The 22,653-nt window shown below is 35.6% G+C and overlaps 1 protein-coding gene and 1 pseudogene across 6 annotated transcripts in view; both read left to right on the top strand.

The window, feature by feature from the left end:
* ZNF800 (zinc finger protein 800) overlaps positions 1-22,653 on the top strand; it is a 49,413-nt gene that overhangs the window by 6,087 nt on the left and 20,673 nt on the right. For 4 of the 6 annotated variants that reach the window (XR_010945613.1, XM_067746902.1, XM_067746901.1 and 1 more), the window contains exons 3-5: positions 280-375; positions 13,661-13,804; positions 15,983-17,675. Coding sequence is in view for 5 of the 6 variants with exons in the window: in XM_067746902.1 (XP_067603003.1) it covers positions 280-375; positions 13,661-13,804; positions 15,983-17,675 (1,933 nt within the window). In the remaining variant the exon portion in view is untranslated. Of the gene's footprint in view, positions 1-279; positions 376-13,660; positions 13,805-15,982; positions 17,676-18,901; positions 20,680-22,653 lie in introns of those variants that run through there. The other 2 variants (XM_067746905.1, XM_067746904.1) reach the window with 2 other exon arrangements.
* On the top strand, positions 7,021-8,412 carry LOC137228638 (tubulin alpha-1A chain-like; annotated as a pseudogene).

The raw sequence follows: 22,653 nt of genomic DNA, 5'->3' as shown, positions 1-22,653 counted from the left end.
AATATGTACTAACTAACACCAAAATAGTAAGATCTTTGCATTTGAACTTAATGCATAGTCTCAGTAGCCTTAGTTTCACCTTGAATTGAGAAAAATTTTAGTTACATTTTTCCCATTATTTCATTTTGCCTTACAAAGATAATGGTGGAGTATATACAAAAAAGTGTGATTGTCATTAACATGATTATAGCAAACCATTGTTTTACTTCAATAGTAAATGATTTAAATAAATAACCCTTTTTTTGTGGGGATTGGGTTGGGTGTTTGTCTTCCATGTAGTTTATATCCTGGAACCTGGAGATGCTCCTTTGTTACAGCAACCACTACAGACATCCAAATCTGGTATTCAGCAAATAATTGAGTGCTTTCGATCAGGTATGAATGTTTTAGGATGTATTTTCAATCTTCACATAGTAGCTAAAAACTACCTAGAAATCCTTAGAAATAATTTTTTAAAAATAAAATGTATACATTGGTTTTCTTTACAGAATACTTTTGATTGTCATTTTTAAAAAGTGGATGAGTAAATATTGACTTGATAGAGATTCCTTTTCAGTACTATATATTATATACTAATTTAAAAAGTATTTAGTATGGTTTAAAGAAATATGTGGTATATTTGCTGGCAAAGATTCATTGTTATTTTTTGGCATGTTCTTTATAAACTCTCAAAGGATGGTAGTAGATTATACAGGGTCTTTATGAGCTTTGACAGAGTAGATTATTTACTCAGAATGTCTGAGATGTCCCTTGTTCTAGATTAATTACTTTATCATCTCTGTTTATGTGACTCACCATCTCCTACCTAACCCTGGAGTTTCAATATCTTTAGTAGAGCACAGATAGAAAAAAGATTATTCCAGCCCTGATATTTAGATATATTTGTTTAGCTTTTCTTTCCATTAGATTGCTATAATAATGGATATATAATAAGTATATTTGTGCAGTTACAATCCAGTGCTCTAAAGTAGGTGTTGCTCACTAAGTATAAATGGTTGAGAACTGTTAGAACTACAGTGTTTTGTAAAGTCTTAGGTTGCTGTGATTCTTATGATCCACTTGTCCACCTCTTGTGGATTTGGCTTCTCTGACATTGCAGGCTATTAAATCAAATATGAACAAGCAAACATACATGACTGATGGACACCTAAGTGGTGGGCAATTAAAGGGTTAGACTATCTTTTGTTATTATTTTAAAGCTTATTATATCATAATGAAAAATTTCTGAGATTCAAAGAAAAAGATAATTTATATGAAACCATTTGTTTTGTATTGAGAAATTTTTTGAGGTGCTTGTTTTTAAATCATTTTAAAGGGAAGTAGTATCTATTTGATTTACTTTAGGATTCTAAGAAATAGATTGTTCTTTAATCTAAAATAAATTTCTGAGTCTAAGATTCATTTCTTACACTTTTCATCTGTAGTCCTTATGGCATTGCTTTTATGTATATTTAAGTCAGTAAATATTTCGTGTATACCATATGCCTATGCTTAATGTTGGATGGTGGTATAACATATTTTACTGTGTTTTTTGTTGTTGTTTTTTACTTTTGATAATTGCCCTTGGTTAACAGAAATAAATAATACGTCAAATTCTCCTGTGGTAAATACAATTAAAATTTTTCTAATTAGAGGCAGTATTTAAATACATTTCTGGCATAACAGAAGAATGGTTAGTTTTTATTTGTAGTTAGAGTTTCTGTTAGCTACTTTTAGTATAGAGATAAAAATTCTTTTTGTTCTTTCTCATATCATGGAAATGAAGGTAATAGCTTCACATAGTCATATTCCTTGCTATATAGGTTTCTTTTTTAAAAATTCATAATTTGGGATTAACGAAGTTATTTTATACTGCTTCAGTTTATTATAGTGTTATTTGATTAAGAAGTTAGAATTGTTTCATTTATTTGTGCTTTGTCTTGTAAAAAATACCTTCTCAATAAGCTTCTGTACCCAAAATCTATATATTTTTTTAACTTTGGAAGGTGAATATTTAAAAAGGAAATTACGTGTTTTTCCATTGCACTGTGGTTGTATCTGTTTTCTGTGTTTATTGTTTCTTTGCAAAGCTGAAGGAAAGGGACTGTGAAATGGGTAATATGTTCTTTCTTAAATGTCCCTGGTAAATTTGCCTTCTGAGTTTTTTTTTTTCCCCAAACAAATTTTGAAAATACTATAATTTAAATTCTCTAAGTACCCTATCATTTAAATTAGAGATGATTTAGAAATATGCTGAATGGTACAAAGAAACTAATTTTGGATTAAAAAAGGAATTCTTTTACTTCATTAGTGTATCTCATAGCTAAGTAATTCTAATTTCCTCAAGATAGTAATCTCTTACGTATCTGGATAATCTCAAGTCTCCTAAGGTAGCTCTTCTTTAGCACTGAGGTATTTAAGCCTTGGCTGACTGAAACCTTGAGAGGATGAGCTGGAAGTTGGGGCCTCATGACTTAGGGTCTAAGATCCCTTCTCATCCTGAGACTCGTGTAAGTTTCTCCCGGTCTCATTCTACTCCCAAGCAGCCCCTCAATGACTCCTCTCTTTCTAGACTCTTTCCATTACAGCTGGGTCACACACATTGCATTTAAAGAACAATCTTGGTGGTGTTTTGTATCTGACAGGTATTTGAAGATAGAACTTTGAAGTCTATGCTTTTGCTCTTGTTAACCTTCACAGGCTAAACCAGGTTGGGCAGTAGTAATGTGTTAGGATATCTGCCTTTGTCTTCAAGCTCAAGATAGTTGTCTTCAGTTCCGGTATCAGCTTTGCTTAAAGGATTCATGGTCTCCTGCCTAAACTGGGCTCTCTTTGGCCTGGTATTAATTCCTACCCAAGCTGGAAGTTCGTAAAAGGCTGAGGAAGGAGTTGACTCATTTTTTAGGTCCACCAACCCCATGTGTGCTGTACTGACTGCTTGACCAGTTTTGACTCATTTTCTTTGCTTCACACTTTAGCTTTTGCTTTGGACTGTTTTCCTGGCTTTAAATTACAAATACTTCTTAACCTCTAATCTCTCTCTATTTCTATCTGCTTAACTTGTAATCTGAATAGACTTTTCTTTTTGGAATAAGTTGTTTAAAAAAATAATAAAGAGGTATAAAAGGGTATACAGAAATACAAAAGTAAGTGTCTTTGTTCAGACAGCACGGCTACATGGTTTGTGTCTTCTTCTAGAGACCTTCTACACACATATGAGCATATATTCCTCACTTTCTTCCTAATACAAGGAGTAGCTGACTCTGCATAGTTAGGTATCTTTGGTTTTTTAACAGTACTTTCCACTGTTGTTTGACATCTGTCCATAGATAGATACCTCATTTTTTTTAGAAGGCTGCCTGTTTTGCCCCTACTTGCAGATTTTCTACTCTGAAATCCCTGATGGTTGGGTGACTTGAGACATGCTGTTTGCTTTGAATCCTGGCTTCAGGTACTACCTTGACTGTGCCCTGCCCTTTGCTCGAGCCTTTCCTTAGTTGTGTCAGTCCTTCCAGGATCACGTCTGTGACTTTTTGTCTTCAAATTTCCCTCGTATCTATTAACTTTTTTTAAGAAATAGTTGATTTACAATGTTATGTTAGTTTCTGGTGTACAGCAAAGTGATTCAGTTATATGCATATATTAATTCTTTTTCATATTCTTTTCCATTTTAATTTATTACCAGATACTGAATATAGTTCCCTGTGCTATACAATAGGATCTTGTTGTTTATCTGTCCTCTATATATTAGTTTGTATCTGCTAGTCCCAAACTCCCAATCCAACCCTCCCTCTATTAACTTTTATTTTAGCTTCCTTCTTTTCCCAACCTCTCTCCCCAAATGGAAACAAAATTTTAAATAACAAAAAAGGTGTACTTCCATGAGGTATTTATAAATAATTGATTAATTGAGCTTAATATTCTTTCTTAGTCGCTTAGTCTTCTGGTAGAGGCAAAGGAGCTGTGGAATGCCCTAAGGTTAGAAGCAGAAAAATGGGAAATTGTCCAGTATTCATAACTGGTCTTTAATATGAAGTTGACATCTTTTTTTGAATTCTTGAAATATATATTATCTCTTTTTACAATATTATACTGTTGATTCTTGAACATTCACCATGGGTGTGAACTGCGCAGGTCTATTTTTTGCAGAGTTTTTCAATAGTAAATATTACAGTATCAGACGATCCTTGGTTGATTGAATCCAAGGATGCAGAAGTGAGGATATGGAGGAAGGGAGTATAAGGAGGACTGTAGGTTATATGCAGATTTTTGACTGTGCAGAGTGTTGGCATCCCTAACCCCTGTGTTTGTTCAAGGGTCAACTGTATTATAGAAAAAAGATTCTACCTATAGAACACATTACTACTATTTGCAAGTAGCATCTTTTTTGAATCTTAGGGAGGAATAAATTGCAGTGAAAAATGAGAATTGGCTTTGTGTGATGTTTGCTATTGTCATTAATTAAATTTAAGTTTGGTCATTTACTTTCTTAGAAGAGTTTTTGTTTATTTTTTATTGCTTAAAGCAACATTTCTTGGAGTTAGTGTAAGCTATGACTGGATGGTGATACCTCTGTCCTGGAAGTGTGATTTATCAGAGATACATAAGATAGTGCCATATTATATGATGGATTTTTTGGGGTTTTTTTTGGTTGATACATAGCAACTGTAGGAAGTTTTAAATCAGAGTGCATATTTTGGGGATGAATAAGAAAAATGTAGATTTGTTTTATTGTTCTTACATTCATCTTCAAAGCATCTCATCTGGGGCTGTGTTCCTAGGAGAGCAGCCGTTTATATTAGGGAATTTCTCAAGGGTGCAGATCATATCCTTCACTTCTCATGTCTTCAGTGAATAACATTGTACCTGGTATTTAATAGGTGTTCAATAAATGTGTGTAAGACTAAACGAAAGATTCACCAAGTAGGCACTAAAATAATTTTATTCTACTTATAAATTTATTGTAGTATGTGGCAGTGTTCCATAATTTAGTAATTTTTTTTTAACCAACCTTTGTAGGTGGTGGTTTTAAGATAACAATATCAGTTTTCCTAAGTTTTCTTACGTTAAGGATGATCAGTACGAAATTCCCTTCATACTGGTCTTGGAACTCAGGAGGTATGACACGAGTTACAGATTTGCTTGCAGTGTTGGGATGATATTGTGGTTAAACAGTCATCCTAAAGAAACTGAGCTCATGTGTGAGTCAGCAATAAAGCATGCAGTATACTATTTAAAAATCATTATTGCTGCAACTTATCATTGATCAACATATCAGTATATTAAGGGAGAAAAGGAAAGTTTATCTTTGTCTAGCACTGAAGAGTTAGAATTAATATTATGTCATGTCAACTGACTGCCACCGAACCTAATGTAAAATTGAATATTGATTCCTTTTGAAAATAATTTTTTAAACATTTTTATCAGTGTATACAATGTGTTTGGCATTAATTGATAGCACAGGAGAAACCCTTGATGAGGTTTAACTAAATTTTATTGAGCATCCATTATGCGTGATAATCTGAAATATTCATTAATTAGTTAATTTCTAGGCATCAAAAGCTTTCCCTTTGGAGGGCTGGTTTTTTGAAAGATACTGATTGATGATCTATGTAAGCAGTATGTAAGCAGTATGTAGTGACTTCTAAGATAATTTAAAAACCTAAGGCAAGAAAAAGAGTTAAATATAGGAAAAGGAATAATTAGGGGTAAGGCAGCATGGCTCTCTCTCTCTCTCAGGGTTAGGAGTTGTGGAAGAACTTTTGTGGCTGTCTAGATGAACTTTTGCTGCTGTCTTGTCTCGTGTTTCAGGTTATAGAAAGTTTTAACTGTTGACAGAGGCACAGTTGGTTGCTGTGTCTAATTGTCAGTGAGCAAAGCAATCAGTTAAAAAGGTAGCTGATTAGAATAAAGCAGTTATGTCCCCATGGGAAACCAACAAAACCTTAAATGGTAACTGAAACTAACTTAGGGAGTAACTTTTGCCTGTATTTATGGAATGAGGGCACATCTTATTTTTCTCATTTGGAAAGTATGTAAGCAGAATTGGAAAATCATTCAGGTCCCTTTTTTGACTTTCTGGTCAACTTTACATAGACTTAATAGAAATCTTACTTATAGGGAAGTTTTCTGAAACATAGAGAAGGCTCTTCAGTATGTCATTTAACAAATGCCCATCAGGCCTGGTCCTGAAAGCTGGGAGTACAGTGGTGAGCATCAAAGATATCTTCTCTGTCTTCTTAAAGCCTCCAGTCTAATGGGGATACAGAAAAGTAACTAATTACAAGATAGCGGGGTTATGTAGTATAGATGTATAGGGTGCTCTGGGGAATATAGGAGAAGAATTTTTTTTTTTTTTTTTTTTTGCGGTACGCGGGCCTCTCACTGTTGCGGCCGCTCCCGTTTTGCGGAGCACAGGCTCCAGACGCGCAGGCTTAGTGGCCATGACTCACGGGCCCAGCCGCTCCGCGGCATGTAGCATCTTCCTGGACCGGGGCACAAATCCGTGTCCCCTGCATCGGCAGGCGGACTCTCAACCACTGTGCCACCAGGGAAGCCTGAGGGAAAGAATTCTTAACAAAAAACAGGAGGAGTCTGAGAAGGCTTCCTGGAGGAAATGACATCTAACCTGGAATCTGAAGGATTGCTAGAAGTGAGCCAGACCAGGGAAATGAGAGAATGTTATAGGCAGAGAGAAAAAAAACATAGGTGAAGCCCTGAAAAGTAAGTGAGAGAGAATTTGGTGAATCCAAGGACCTGAAAGAATTTTGGTATGCCTGGATCAAAACAACTGTGTTTGTATGTGTGTATGTGCATAGGTGACGTGAGGGTGGTGGAGCATTTGTGATTGATAAGTCAGGCAGTTTCTCTTACATCGACTGCCTAAGAGTCGCGCTGTAAGAAGCAACAGCCTCTCCTCCTCCTGTCTGCCATCTGCTTGGCAGCCACAAAACAGCAGCTATCATCTCCATCCATGTTGTCCAGGCTGGTGTCCAGATCGGCAGTGTTTGCTGGGAGCTCTGCTACCTGGAACACGGCATCCAGCCCGATGGCCAGATGTCAAGTGACAAGACGATTGGGGGAGGAGATGACTCCTTTAACACCTTCTTCAGTGAGACAGGCACTGGCAAGCATGTGCCCAGGGCAGTGTTTGTAGACCTGGAACCCACGGTCATTGATGAAGTTTGCATTGGCACCTACCGCCAGCTCTTCCACCCTGAGCAGCTCATCACAGGCAAGGAAGATGCTGCCAATAACTATACCTGAGGTCACTACACCATTGGCAAGGAGATCATTGACCTCGTCTTAGATCCAATTCAGAAACCGGCTGACGAGTGCACAAGTCTTCAGGGCTTCTTGGTTTTCCACAGCTTTGGTGGGTGAACTGGTTCTGGGTTCACCTCCCTGCTGGTGGAGCATCTGTCTGTCGATTATGGCAAGAAGTCCAAGCTGGAGTTCTCCATTTACCCAGCCCCTCAGGTTTCCACAGCTGTAGTTGAACCCTATAATTCCATCCTCACCACCCACACCACCCTGGAGCACTCTGATTGTGCCTTCACGGTAGACAGTGTGAGGCCATCTATCATCTGTTGTAGAAACCTTGATGTTGAGTGCCCAACCTATACTAACCTGAATAGGTTGATAGGTCAAATAGTGTGGAGCCCTGAATGTTGATCTGACAGAATTCCAGACCAACCTGGTACCCTATCCCCTTATCCACTTCCCTCTGGCCACATATGCCCCTGTCACCTCTGCTGAGAAAGCCTACCATGAACAGCTTTCTGTAGCACACATCACCAATGCTTGCCTTGAGCCAGCCAACTAGATGGTGAAATGCGACCCTCTCCGTGGTAAATACATGGCTTGCTGCCTGTTGTACCATGGTGGGACATGGTTCCCAAAGATGTCAGTGCTGCCATTGCCACCATCAAGACCAAGCATACCATCCAGTTTGTGGACTGGTGCCCCACTGGCTTCAAAGTTGGCATTAATTACCAGCCTTCCACTATGGTACCTGGTGGAGACCTGGCCAAAGTACAGCGAGCTATGTGCATGCTGAGCAACACCACAGCCATCACTGAGGCCTGGGCTCACCTGGACCACAAGTTTGACCTGATGTATGGCAAGTGTGCCTTTGTTCACTGGTACGTGGGTGAGGGCATGGAGGAAGGAGAGTTTTCTGAGGCCCGTGAGGACATGACTGCCCTTGGGAAGGATTATGAGGAGGTTGGTGTGGATTCTGTTGAAGGAGAGGGAGAGGAAAAAGGAGAGGAGTACTAAAGTTAAAATGTCACAAAGGTGCTGCTTTTACAGGGAAGCTTACTCTGCTTTAAACATTGAAAAGTTGTGGTCTGACCAGTTGATTTGTTCAAACATTTAGAGAAGAACTAACACCTATCCTTCTCAAACTCTTCCAAAATATAGCAGAGGGAGGACACTCCCAAACTCATTCTACGAGGCCACCATCACCCTGATACCAAAACCAGACAAAGATGTCACAAAAAAAACAAAACTACAGACCAATATCACTGATGAACATAGATGCAAAAATCCTCAACAAAATACTAGCAAACAGAATCCAACAGCACATTAAAAGTATTGTAAACCATGATCAAGTGGGGTTTATTCCAGGGATGCAAGGATTCTTCAGTACATGCAAGTCAATCAATGTGATACACCATATTAACAAATTGAAGGAGGAAAACCATATAATCATCTCAATAGATGCAGAAAAAGCTTTCAACAAAATTCAACACCCATTTATGATAAAAACTCTCCAGAAAGTAGGCATAGAGGGAACTTACCTCAACATAATAAAGGCCATATATGACAAACCCATAGCCAACATCGTTCTCAGTGGTGAAAAACTGAAACCATTTCCACTAAGATCAGGAACAAGACAAGGTTGCCCACTCTCACCACTATTATTCAACACAGTTTTGGAAGTCCTAGCCACAGCAATCAGAGAAGAAGAAGAAATAAAAGCAATCCAAGTCAGAAAAGAAGTAAAACTATCACTGTTTGCAGATGACATGATACTATACATAGAGAATCCCAGAGATGCTACCAGAAAACTACTAGAGCTAATCAGTGAATTTGGTAATTTAGCTATAAAATTTGGTAAAGTAGGATATAAAATTAATGCCCAGAAATCTCTTGTATTCCTATACACTAATGATGAAAAATCTGAAAGATAAATTAAGGAAACACTCCCATTTACCATTGCAACAAGAAGAATAAAATACCTAGGAATAAACCTCCCTAAGGAGACAAAAGACCTGTATGCAGAAAACTGTAAGACACTGATGGAAGAAATTAAAGATGATACAAACAGATGGAGAGATATACCATGTTCTTGGATTGGAAAAATCAACATTGTGAAAATGCCTATACTACCCAAAGCAATCTACAGATTCAATGCAATCCCTATGAAACTACCAATGGCATTTTTCACAGAACTAGAACAAAAATTTCACAATTTGTATAGAAACACAAAAGACCCCGAATAACCAAAGCAATCTTGAGAAAGAAAAACAGAGCTGCAGGAATCAGGCTCCCTGACTTCAGACTATACTACAAAGCTCCAGTAATCAAGACAGTATGGTACTGGCACAGAAACAGAAAGATAGATCAATGGAACAGGATAGAAAGCCCAGAGATAAACCCACGCACATATGGTCACCTTATCTTTGATAAAGGAGGCAAGAATATACAATGGAGAAAAGACAGCCTCTTCAATAAGTGGTGCTGGGAAGACTGGACAGCTACATGTAAAAGAATGAAATTAGAACACTCCCTAACACCATACACAAAAATAAACTCAAAATGGATTAAAGACCTAAATGTAAGGCCAGACACTATAAAACTCTTAGAGGAAAACATAGGCAGAACACTCTGTGACATAAATCACAGCAAGATCCTTTTTGACCCACCTCCTAGAGAAATGAAAAATAAAACAAAAATAAACAAATGGGACCTAATGAAATTTAAAAGCTTTTGCACAGCAAAGGAAACCATAAACAAGGCAAAAAGACAACCCTCAGAATGGGAGAAAATATTTGCAAATGAAGCAACTGACAAAGGATTAATCTCCAAAATATACAGGCAGCTCATGCAGCTCAATATCAAAAAAACAGCCCAATCCAAAAACGGGCAGAAGATCTAAATAGACATTTCTCCAAAGAAAATATACAGATTGCCAACAAACACATGAAAGGATGCTCATCATCACTAATCATTAGAGAAATGCAAATCAAAACTACAATGAGGTATCACCTCACACCAGTCAGAATGGCCATCATCAAAAAATCTACAAACAATAAATGCTGGAGAGGGTGTGGAGAAAAGGGAACCCTCTCGCACTGTTGGTGGGAATGTAAATTGATACAGCCACTATGGAGAACAGTGTAGAGGTTCCTTAAGAAACTAAAAATAGAACTACCATACGACCCAGTAATGCCACTACTGGGCATATACCCTGAGAAAACCATAATTCAAAAAGAGTCATGTACCACAATGTTCATTGCAGCTCTATTTACAATAGGCAGGACATGGAAGCAACCTAAGTGTCTATCGACAGATGAATGGATAAAGAAGATGTGCCACATATATACATGAAATATTACTCAGCCATAAAAAGAAATGAAATTGAGTTATTTGTAATGAGGTGGATGGACCTAGAGACTGTCACACAGAGTGAAGTAAGTCAGAAAGAGGAAAACAAATACTGTATGCTAACACATATATATGGAATCTTAAAAAAAAAAATCGTTCTGAAGAACCTAGGCCCGGACAGGAATAAAAACGTAGAAGTAGAGAATGGCCTTGAGGACATGGGGAGGGGGAAGGGTAAGCTGAGACAAAATGAGAGAGTGGCATGAACATATATACACTACCAAATGTAAAATAGATAGCTAATGGGAAGCAGCCGCATAGCACAGGGAGATCAGCTCCGTGCTTTGTGTCCACCTAGGGGGTGGGATAGGGTGGGGGGAGGGAGATGCAAGAGGGAGGAGATATGGGGATATATGTTTATGTATAGCTGATTCACTTTGTTATATCGCAGAAACTAACACACCATTGTAAAGCAGTTATACTCCAATAAAGATGTTAAAAAAAAAAAAAGATTGATGAGTCAAGGTTAGCCCCAACTCGTTTTTTTTTGGGGGGGGGGATGCTTACTGGGAATAAATATATACTCTCTACTGAATATAACTGTGTAACTGGGACTAAAGAAGAAATTGATACTGTTTTTGTTTTTTTATGGTTGATTGAGAGAACCTGATTTCGAGATGCAGTTTTACGCTTTTACAAATAACTTTATGTTGTACGTTCTAGTTATATCTTCAGTAGAATTCTTAAGCTAATCCTAGTTCAGATTATTTCTGTGTCCCTCTTCAATCCTTTTTAACTACCTTTAGAGGCAGAATTGAATTTGTAGTATGGGTCTAGCTGGTCTTTTAATTTATAATTAAAGTGCAGAGTTTTCCCATGTTTTCTTCCGTCTGGTAACACACCCACCTACACTTACCGAGAACTATATGTAGATCAATTGGAGAGGTTTATCTAAAGTGTTTTTTTATCTTCAGCCTACCTCTCATAGTTTGTCAGTGACTTATGAGGTTAACTATGAACTAAATATATTAGCACTTTATTGCCAATGTATTTTGTAATGTGAAATAAACTAGAGAAGTGTGTGCGTGTGTGTGTGTGTGTGTGTGAGTGTGAACTTACTTTTATACAAAGTATAATACCCAAGCTATCCTCTGAATCTTTAAAAATGTGTGTTTTCTGATTTTGCAGTAGTATGGTCTAGTGGACCAAATTAAACCTTGAGTTGGATTGGGAAATAGTGGAAGTTATTTTTTATATATATATATATATATATATTTATTTTTTCTCAGTAGAAACCTGGATTTATAATTTAGTTCTTCTAGAATTTAGGTTCATATTTTCTTTCATAACTCTCCAAGATAGGTTTGGTTTGTTTGTTTTAAAAGATGAATAAACCAAGGTGCAAAGATTATATAGCCCTTTAAGGTCACACGACTAGGTGATAATCAAAATTGGAATCTCTAAAGACTTCGTAAAGTTCTGATAATGTGGTAATCTTGTTGCAGTAGAAATTTGAGGGCTGGCTTGTCTTCAAAATGATAAAATGCAACATGATGATTAATACAATAATTAAATATAAACAGATTGCAAAAGATTGAATCAGAAATGCTTAACCTTTATGGATCCTACAGTATTAATTATGCTACTGAGATGGTGTTTATTCTCTAGTAGTCTTGGAGCTTAATAGTCACGTGCTTGTTGAACTTAATGATGGAACACTGTGCACCTAGATAGTCTTAAGTATTTTTCAGGACGCTTTTTTTCCCCTCCTTTTTTTTTTTTTTTTTTTTTTTTTTTTTTTTTTGCGGTACTCGGGCCCCCCACCACCGCGGCCTCTCCCATTGCGGAGCACAGGCTCCGGACGCGCAGGCCCAGCAGCCATGGCTCACGGGCCCAGCTGCTCCGCAGCTCGTGGGATCCTCCCGGACCGGGGCACGAACCCGTATCCCCTGCATCGTCAGGCGGACTCCCAACCACTGCGCCACCAGGGAAGCCCTCCCTTCTTTAATTTAAGTCAATATTATTATCATTTTTTGAGGAAACCAAAGGCTCCTTAATTAGTGAACACTGCAGATCACTTTTGTCAATTTACCTGCGTCAAAGACCTGTAGGAAGTAGTGACAGAAGATCTTGTATTTGTGTTTTATTTTGAAGATTTAAAGAGTACTTGTTGCTGTTTATTTTTTCTCTGCCTTTTGATCTTCCATCATAATAATGCTTAGATTCCATAGATCGGTGGCAATTCTTCAACGAATATTTATTGAGCATTATTAGAGCTGAACACTTTTTAGCTGTAAATAAGGCAGGCTTGATCTTGGCTGCCTTGGAATTTATAATCTAGTGGAAAAGACGGGCTTTAAAGTAGTAATTATATCAATATTTAATTTATTGCAATTAGGGTGAGTTTTTGAGGGAGAAAGGCTTTGAATAAATTTCTAGTGGTATTAAGAGACCTAAGCAAAATTCAAAACCGTGGACAAGGATTCTTTACTCTCACTGAATGGCCATAATCCCACGTTGCCCCAGAACCCGAAGTAATTTAAGCTGAATTTAAAAAAAGTCACAGACAATCCTGTGACACAGTTTTGACCTTCTTTAAGGAATCGGGGAAAGTGTATTACTCATGTTTACTTCCTAATGTGAAAGAGAGCTGGAAGAACCAGCCAAAAACTTGGGTTGGGGTGGCATTTAATTCTTCTGTTCACACTCCAGGTCTGTTGAATCAGAATCTCCAGGAGTGGGTCATGTACATCTTTATTCCTCGGTCATTGTGATGATCAACCAGATGTTGGAACCACTGTTAAGATAGCCCAGGAATTGATTGGCTGCTGAATTAGAAAAAGACCATCAATTTCAGCTGTCCTAATATCCAGATGATAGTAGAATTTTGCTTAAAACTTAGTTTATAACTTAGTTCTGAGTATAGTATGGTAGACATTGGCAATGCCCATATTTTGTTTTTAAAGAGTAAAACTGCACCTTTGGATTGTCAACAGTGGTTGCCCAGTTTAAAACTGCATGTTAAAGTTACCTTTTGTGTTAAGTTTTCTTTTCTTTTTTCCTTCAGGAACTAAACAACTTAAGCATATTTTATTAAAAGATGTGGACACTATTTTTGAATGTAAATTATGCCGCAGTCTCTTCAGAGGATTACCAAATTTAATTACCCATAAAAAATTCTACTGCCCACCAAGTCTCCAGATGGATGACAGTAAGTTTTATTCATATATTTAATTATGCATTTTGCTATGTATTCTTATACTACAGCTATACATTTATGTTAAAATAGTATCGATGTCTAGTTACAGATAATATAGTGATAGAGAATAAGGTAAAATACTTGACTCAATGTTATATTCAGTTCCTTAAATAGATATTTTGATATCAGTGTTTTTCATTTGGATTTTGCTAAAGATATATGAGGTTAGATTTTTGAGTATATTTGTATTAAAGTATTGGATATATTTGAATGTTTATATGGACTATACAGTTTATATCCAGGATTTTTGTAATTTAAAATATTAATGCTCGATGAGGGTGTTGGTATTTTTCCTCCTTACTTCTTAAAAACTTGTTACCAGATATGACTCATCATTTACTTAGATTCTCCTTAAGTAAGTGAGAAAGTTGGAAATAGAGCAAAGAATGAGTAAATGAGTTGATTTTTTTGGTAATTGTAGAGAGCATTAAAAAATACTTGTTGATCTTTCTAGTGTTTTCTGGGTCTTGATTTGAAGATCAGTTTTATTCTCAGTGAAGTTTATTAGATAAGTCATTTTATCAGAAATTAGATTGTGTTATGGGCTAACCTGAGATCTGAAATAGCTTTATGTGGTAAAGGCAGGAAGTAGCCTAACAAAGTCTTTGTGGAACCAAATGTTTGTTGAATTAAGCATATTGTCTCTTCTCTGTATGATTAAGTTGCAGTATATATAATGGTATTATTTTCTTGCTTTAAAGAATAATGTAAATTCCTTAAAATATTTTAATAAGTAATAGGTTACTTTCATTATTTCTTGTTCAGGGATTTAACTTTTGTGGACTTACAAAATATAGAATTTATTTTGTTAGCTTGATATTACAGTTGCATTATGGATTTTGTGCATTTTTCCACTTAACCTTTTTGGGATGGAAATGGCATGCAGAGCTCCAAATATCAAAAGTACTGCTTTAATTATTAGCATGAAGCTGATTTAAAGTATATTATAGGACATAGATGAAACAGAAATTTCATATTTGTCTGGAAACTTTCCCTGCCACTGTTAAATCTTATTACACTTCTTTTTATCCTTGAAATATAAACGAAAAGGTAGTCTATAGAGATTAGTTTCAAATCTAACCTTTTAATTAAAGAACTAGTAGGAATTTAATTTTCTGGTAGTCATTCTTTGTTACTTTTTGGTGTGAAATAAAGTTTAGTTGAATTTTAGAGGGAAATAGATAAATGGATTTGCTGTATTATTGTGCACTGCAATACTTATTCTAGAAATACTTCTGTGAAAGTATAATTCTTCTTATAGATACCACTTTATCCATTTTAAAAAAGAAAGATTAGTAGACTAGAAGAGCTATGATGAGTCATTTCTTGATTTATAATTAGATACCAGATTTGATGCTATACTTGTAGCTAGATTTTAACATTTTAGGTAGAAACATAACCAGTGTTAGACAACTCTGTTACAATAGGAATATTAGGTTGCCTACAGATGGTGTAATTATTGCACAGATAAATAAAACTAGCTCTGTTTTTGGAGTTAATCTGTAGTTTTTAATCATTTGTTTTAATAGGTTGCCATGTTAAGAAGACATGTAATAGGACTGAATTTAGCAAACACTTCTATACATCCTGTCATTCATGTTTATGTATTTTCCTTCCATATATAGGGACATTTTCAAATGTCCCTATACAATTAGATGAGATTATTTATTATGGATTAAGTTAATAGGAATGCTGTTATATTTTCTAAAAAAAGAATTATTTTTATATGTAGTAACATTCTTCATGGTGTTTTATCCATCTTGGGTTATGAGAACTTTGATTTGCCTTTGCTAGCCTAAAAATATGAAATACTATTTTTATTGTTTATTGTACCCATGTGCTTAAATATTTTACATTAAGGGCCCTTATTAGGAGTAACTCTTCAGATTGCATCTATTCCTTAACATTTGTGTACCATGATGAGATTGTAAATTAAAGCAAATTTTAATTTAATTAATACTTGTTTTTATACTCATAAAATACTGAGAAGTAGATAATGCTCTTGTAAAAATAAATGCAAACCAGTAATATAATAAATTTTAAAATAGAGGTTCATAATACATTTAAAAATATTAGACGGCTAGAGCAGGCTAATTATTTCAGATTAAAATGTTGTTTTTTCCTTAACAGACCTTCCTGATGTAAATGATAAACAAAGCCAAGCCATAAGTGATCTCCTAGAAGCCATATATCCAAGTGTGGACAAGCGAGAATACATTATTAAGCTAGAACCCATAGAAACGAATCAGAATGCAGTTTTTCAATATATTTCAAGGACTGATAATCCTACTGAAGTCACAGAGTCAAGCAGTACTCCTGAACAGCCTGAAGTTCAAATACAGGAAACTAGCACTGAACAGTCTAAGACAGTTCCAGTTACAGACACAGAGGTGGAAACTGTAGAGCCCCCTCCTGTTGAAATTGTTGCAGATGAAGTTGCACCTACATCTGATGAACAACTGCAGGAATCACAGGCTGACTTGGAAACTTCTGACAATTCTGATTTTGGTCACCAGTTGATATGTTGTCTTTGTAGAAAAGAATTCAATTCCAGACGAGGTGTTCGTCGTCACATTCGAAAAGTACACAAGAAAAAAATGGAAGAACTAAAAAAGTACATTGAAACACGAAAGAATCCAAACCAATCCTCTAAAGGACGCAGTAAGAATGTTCTAGTTCCATTAAGTAGGAGTTGTCCAGTATGTTGTAAATCATTTGCTACAAAAGCGAATGTAAGGAGGCATTTTGATGAAGTTCATAGAGGACTAAGGAGGGATTCAATTACTCCTGATATAGCAACAAAGCCTGGGCAACCTTTGTTCCTGGATTCTGTTTCTCCTAAAAAATCTTTTAAGGCTCGAAAACAAAAGTCGTCTTCAAAGGCTGAATACAATTTAACTGCATGCAAATGCCTCCTTTGCAAGAGGAAATATAGTTCACAAATAATGCTTAAAAGACATATGCAAATTGTCCACAAGATAACTCTTTCTGGAACAAACTCTAAAAGAGAGAAAGGCCCCAATAATACTGCCAACAGTTCAGAAATAAAAGTTAAAGTTGAACCAGCAGATTCTGTAGAATCTTCACCCCCTTCCATTATCCATTCTCCACAGAATGAATTAAAGGGAACAAATCATTCAAATGAAAAAAAGAACGCACCGGCAGCACAGAAAAATAAAGTTAAACAAGACTCTGAAAGCCCTAAATCAACTAGTCCGTCTGCTGCAGGTGGCCAGCAAAAAACCAGGAAGCCAAAACTTTCAGCTGGCTTTGACTTTAAGCAACTTTACTGTAAACTTTGTAAACGTCAGTTTACTTCCAAACAGAACTTGACTAAACATATTGAATTGCACACAGATGGGAATAACATTTATGTTAAATTTTACAAGTGTCCTCTTTGCACTTATGAAACTCGTCGGAAGCGCGATGTGATACGACATATAACTGTGGTTCATAAAAAGTCATCCCGTTATCTTGGGAAAATAACAGCCAGTTTAGAGATCAGAGCTATAAAAAAGCCCATTGATTTTGTTCTAAATAAAGTGGCAAAAAGAGGCCCTTCAAGAGACGAAGCAAAACATAGTGATTCAAAACACGATGGCACTTCTAACTCTCCTAGTAAAAAGTATGAAGTAGCTGATGTTGGTATTGAAGTAAAAGTCACAAAAAACTTTTCTCTTCACAGATGCAATAAATGTGGAAAGGCATTTGCCAAAAAGACTTATCTTGAACATCATAAGAAAACTCATAAGGCAAATGCTTCCAATTCACCTGAAGGAAACAAAACCAAAGGCCGAAGTACAAGATCTAAGGCTCTTGTCTGGTGAGGAACAGTTACAGAGTTTTGCTTTTTTCCCCCCATCGAACTAAAAAAATCATTTGACCATAATTTATAGCTGGTTCCATTTTAACACATTTGCTTCCATATATCTTACGGCAGTGGGAACTGCAAGAGTAATGTGCATATCGCATTTACCTCTTCAGTGACCTTTATTCCAGTGGCTTGGGAACAAAAGTTAACTTCAGAACTTATCTTCCACAGGACAATGCAATATAGTTATAGGTAGATGGCACAGGGTCAGTGATTTCCTCTCAATGTTGTAAAATATATACATTTATATTGGCTTATGTTTACAATAGAAGTCTTCTGTTTAACTAACTTTGCACAGGTTTAATTTGATTCAGTGACTTAGTCTACTAATTAATACATTGTAGGAAGTTAAGTATATTAGAATGAATTTGTGAAGGCAATAATTATAGGAAAAAAGTCTTTTGAGGCACTGTAATTATTGTTAAATTAATCTGTGACGGCTAAATAAAGTGCTGCACTCAGAAAAAACAATCCCCAAATTGAATTTAGAACAATTAGCATTTATTATTTACGTTTAACATAGTGCTTCCAGGCAAAGGGGGAAACGATAAACAAAAGTTTGGGTTTATTTTTCCTTCTCCTTGGGAGTATGTGTTAGTTCCTGTTTTTTAGTTTTTACCTTTGGAAAAAGTGATTGTTTAGGTCCCTGATCCTCTTATTTTTACCTTTTTGTTTAAATAAAGTTTTGGTGATCATTTCAACATAGGTAATATTATTAAGGAGGTTTTTTTTTTTTTTTTCTCCTGTGGTTGTGTGTTGCAAGAAAAATAAAATTCCTATTGGGAAGAAAGAAAAAAATACTAGTTTTTTAGAGGGTTTTGGAACAAATGTAGATTTTTAAAATGCAATATGAACTAAGGAGTAGACTCCCTGTACTTGTTTTTGCAAGTCTCTCTATATTTTTAAAGTTTACCTTCAGTACCTGTGTCCCTTGTATTAATGCATTTAATATATTTAATTAGTATTAAATTAGTTTTGGATTCAGATTCTAAAGCAGTATACTTAGTTTGAGTGCTCAGTAGGTTAAATGTTGTGGTTTGATTATCACACATTTTTTTATTTGTGTGGAAAACTTGAGATGAAACCATCCTTTAGAAGTCATTTACTATTGTATTATTTTGAAAATAAGGTTTTATTGGTAAACTCAAAAGTGTTCATTTATTCCCATTTCTCCTCAGATAACTTCAAGTGATGTACGAAAAGGTTTGGAGTTCATTTTTGTGGAAAGACTTTAAATTGGTGTTAGAACCACTAAACATCTTCAAATGGTACTATGAGGAAAAAAAAAGAAAAAAATTTGATAAATATATGACTGTAACTGCTGTTTTCTGACTAAAATAATAACCATCTAACCACTTGTTTCTAAGGCACTGCCTCTTCCAGCACTTTCAAGTAGCTGTGACATTTTGTATTGTCATCACAGTCCATCAGCTAACCACCCCTGTGCATTTGGTCTACAGTTTCTACAAAAATGTTGCAAATTTTGTTTTCCAGCAGTTTGTTGATTAAGTGATCAACAATCTGAAGAAAATACCACCACTGGTGATTTTTAATTATCAAAGACTTTATAAGTTAGCGATTTTAGTTTTGTTCCACTTTATTTGGCAGAATTTTTATTGGATTGTACAGATATATAATTTCCTAGTGAGCGTATGTTAGGACCAAAAGACAAATCTCAACACATTATAAATATTTAGCCTACTAAATATTTGTAATTATTTTTACATCCATTTATTTCTAACTTGTTCTATAGCACTTAAATGTTTGAAAATTTCATTCTAAAATATATACTATAGGAAACTTCCGGTTCATTTTCATCCATGGATCATCACATTCTTCATTTGTAAACATCTGAGGTTTTTATGAAAATTAAACATTCCCCTATTTTTCTTTAAGTTTCATACAAAGCACTTTAATGATAGATGCAACTTAATTTTTCAGTTTTTTTTTAAAAGACCCCACATTTACTAATGTTAATATGAAGGTAATAAATAGCTTACTGCTATTTTATGGATGCAGACAATCCCTGCACAACCACTTCTTATAATACTAGTTTATTTCTTTACATATTGCTAAAAAAGGAAGATTGGGGTATAAACCCTGATTCTTTTTCTCTCCCAAGTAAAATCTTAAATGACCACTTTAGATAATATTTGATCCCTACTGTAAAATTTAGAAAATAATGAATTTTTGTCCATTTTTGTAATCAAGATTTTAGGGAAAACAGAAGTACATCTATCTTTAATGAAATACTGGACAGGTTTTTGTGTAATCAATATTTTGTACTTTTTAGGGAATATTTTATTTTTTAGTAATTTTTGTCAAATTATAATTTTAAAAGGTACAGCAGAGAATATACCATGTTTTTATATAGGTTCATCCCTGTACTTAGGAGGGACCCTGTCCATCTATATACTTTTTGTATAAAATTTTAAAATGTTGAAGATCCACAAGGTCATAATAAAATGCTTTCATAGCTAGAAAAACATTTACCCTTCCCAGTGCTTTGCACTAAAATATACTGTGAAAGGAAACTAGAAAGACTGTAACTGTTGCTGGAAATGTTCTATATTGAATGTACATGCTCTTGTTGGAAAAATGTACTATATGTGATGGAAATAAACCAGACTCGAAGTTATTTCAGCTAAATGTGCTTCAACGAAGGTGCATTGGTTGAAACTTAAATGTTTTATTATCAAATTTAAATTTATTCAGTGACTATGAGCAGCTACACTTGAAATTTATCCTGATAGTTTTATTTTTAAGAATTAGAGTAATAATTTCTCTTTAATTTAAAAACAGATTTACTTTTCCACATATGGAAAACTTGTACTTATAGGTCTAACTTTAATGATTAATAGTGTAATATATTTAGGGAACTAAATGTGTAGGTGTTATTTCATTTATAAACCATCTTCATTAGTTGCACGTTATTAAACCTGTATGTTTGACTTTTGCAAGGTGTTATCTTTTATGCATTCCTACACACAAGACATATTCCAAAGATATTTTCCAGACTTAGGTACCTATAACAAATGGAAAGATATGAGGATTCCTAAAAAGCTTGGGGTAGCTCTTTGCTGCAGCCTCTCTTGTGTATGCTGGCCTTTTCCTTTCTGCTTTACTTGTTAAATACTGTAGGGAAGAAAGAGAAATATCCTGATGGTGGTGGTGGAGAGCCCAATTGCTGCAGTTCCCTTACTTTACTCACCTGTTTCCACAGGACCTTTCACATACAGTTTGTCTCCACTGTCGTAACTTAGAGCCACAGAGCAGAAATTTAGGAGGGGGCATCAAGGGTTCCAAGGACTATAAAAATATTTCATCTGGGTCATAGAGAAAAAAATAGCATTATGTCAGGACTTGTCTAAATTAGAAGGGCTTAGAGAGATTAAGAATATTTTATCATAATAGCCAAATTAATGGATCATGGGAAGCATAGAGACTAAACTAGGACCAGTTAAGTAGAATGAATAAGTAAGAAGTGATTAGAAATTCTTTGTTCTTCCTATTCCTTTCTGGTCTTCATCCTTTTTGGTTTTATTTTGACTCTTGAGGTTTGTCATCTCAGAGGATCAGGCTTGAGGGTCTTGAGAAGAGGCCTAAGAAATTTGTGCCAGAAGCTTTTCTATACACAGGCTGTATAAGCAAGTATTTATAGTACTTTTTGTTGTCGTTGGGGGGAGTAGTGAAGCAGGTAAAGAACCATCAGAAACTCCTTATTTTATATTAAGACCTATTTCTGGCTACAAATTACATCCACTTTTGCTGCAATTTGATCAATTGAGAGTTCTTCTATAGAATTCAAATCATCTTCCTTCCTGAAGATACCTTTTATTCCTAAATTTGGTGGAAGAGGAGAAACAGTAAAAGGTATGGCTTGCGCTTCAACTTCATAAGTTTGTATAGTGCAAGCAAAAGCTGGATGAAGTATGGCTGATACTAAGCAGGTGGTTTTTTTTTTTTTTTTTTATGGCCACGCTGCCCAGCTTGTGGGATTTTAGTTCCCCCATCAGGGATCGAACCCTGGCCTTCGGTAGTGAGAGTACGGAGTTCTAGCCACTGGACTGCCAGGGAATTCCCTAAGCAGGTGTTGATTATAACATGCAGATATACCTTGAATACACAATAACCATTTTGGGGGTTCATGTCTCTTTCCCCTCTTTACTCCCTACTTCAAGAAGAAAACCTTGAATGTATACATTCTTGAGCAATATATAAATTATCCATCCTTAACTTTTAGCCTAGTTTTATATATATATATATATATATGAGGCAAATTTTTGGTTGACACAGATTGCTTGTATTGTTGAAAAGTACCTTCACATTTTTTAGGAATATGTATTTGTTACATTGCCTTATGGTCAGTAGGCTGTTCTATTCAGTTTGCTTTAGAGAGCCTGTGGATGCAGTAGTGGGGAGTTTTGTGGTTTTGCTACAGTTTGAGGCTGCAGGTATAGAAAGAGGAGTTTCCCAGTAGGTATTATGGCAAGTAGGTATAGAGATAGAAGCACAAGTGAATATCATTTCCTGCTGTGAAGTTGTAAAAGATCTCTTTGAATAGCATGACCACTGAAAATGAAATTTGAAATGCTTCTAAAACTTCAGAAATTAGGTCTTCAGGTTTCCTGTAGTGGCCCTTGGAAATATTCTAGTTCCTTAGTTAGGAGTTTTAGAATTTACTTTTCTAATGGAATCCTTAGATTATCAGGATTATGATTCAGACACAGTCTCGTAGTTGATCAGTGGCCGAGCTCTAAGATATGGGCAGCATGATGTTGGCTGTGGTGTTAGACAGAATCCTTCTGTACTCTATGCTATTCTTTTTCTCTTCTCTGACTTCAAGAGCTAGCGGAAGCCTCAAGATTGAAAAGGAGTAAGGATCAGCAATCTTAAGTACGGCTGTTAGTTGTTTGGTTTCTAAGGCATA

This window comes from Pseudorca crassidens, chromosome 8 (genome assembly GCF_039906515.1).
Source record: "Pseudorca crassidens isolate mPseCra1 chromosome 8, mPseCra1.hap1, whole genome shotgun sequence".
Classification (NCBI taxonomy): domain Eukaryota; kingdom Metazoa; phylum Chordata; class Mammalia; order Artiodactyla; family Delphinidae; genus Pseudorca; species Pseudorca crassidens.
This window is presented reverse-complemented; position numbering and strand designations above follow the sequence as displayed.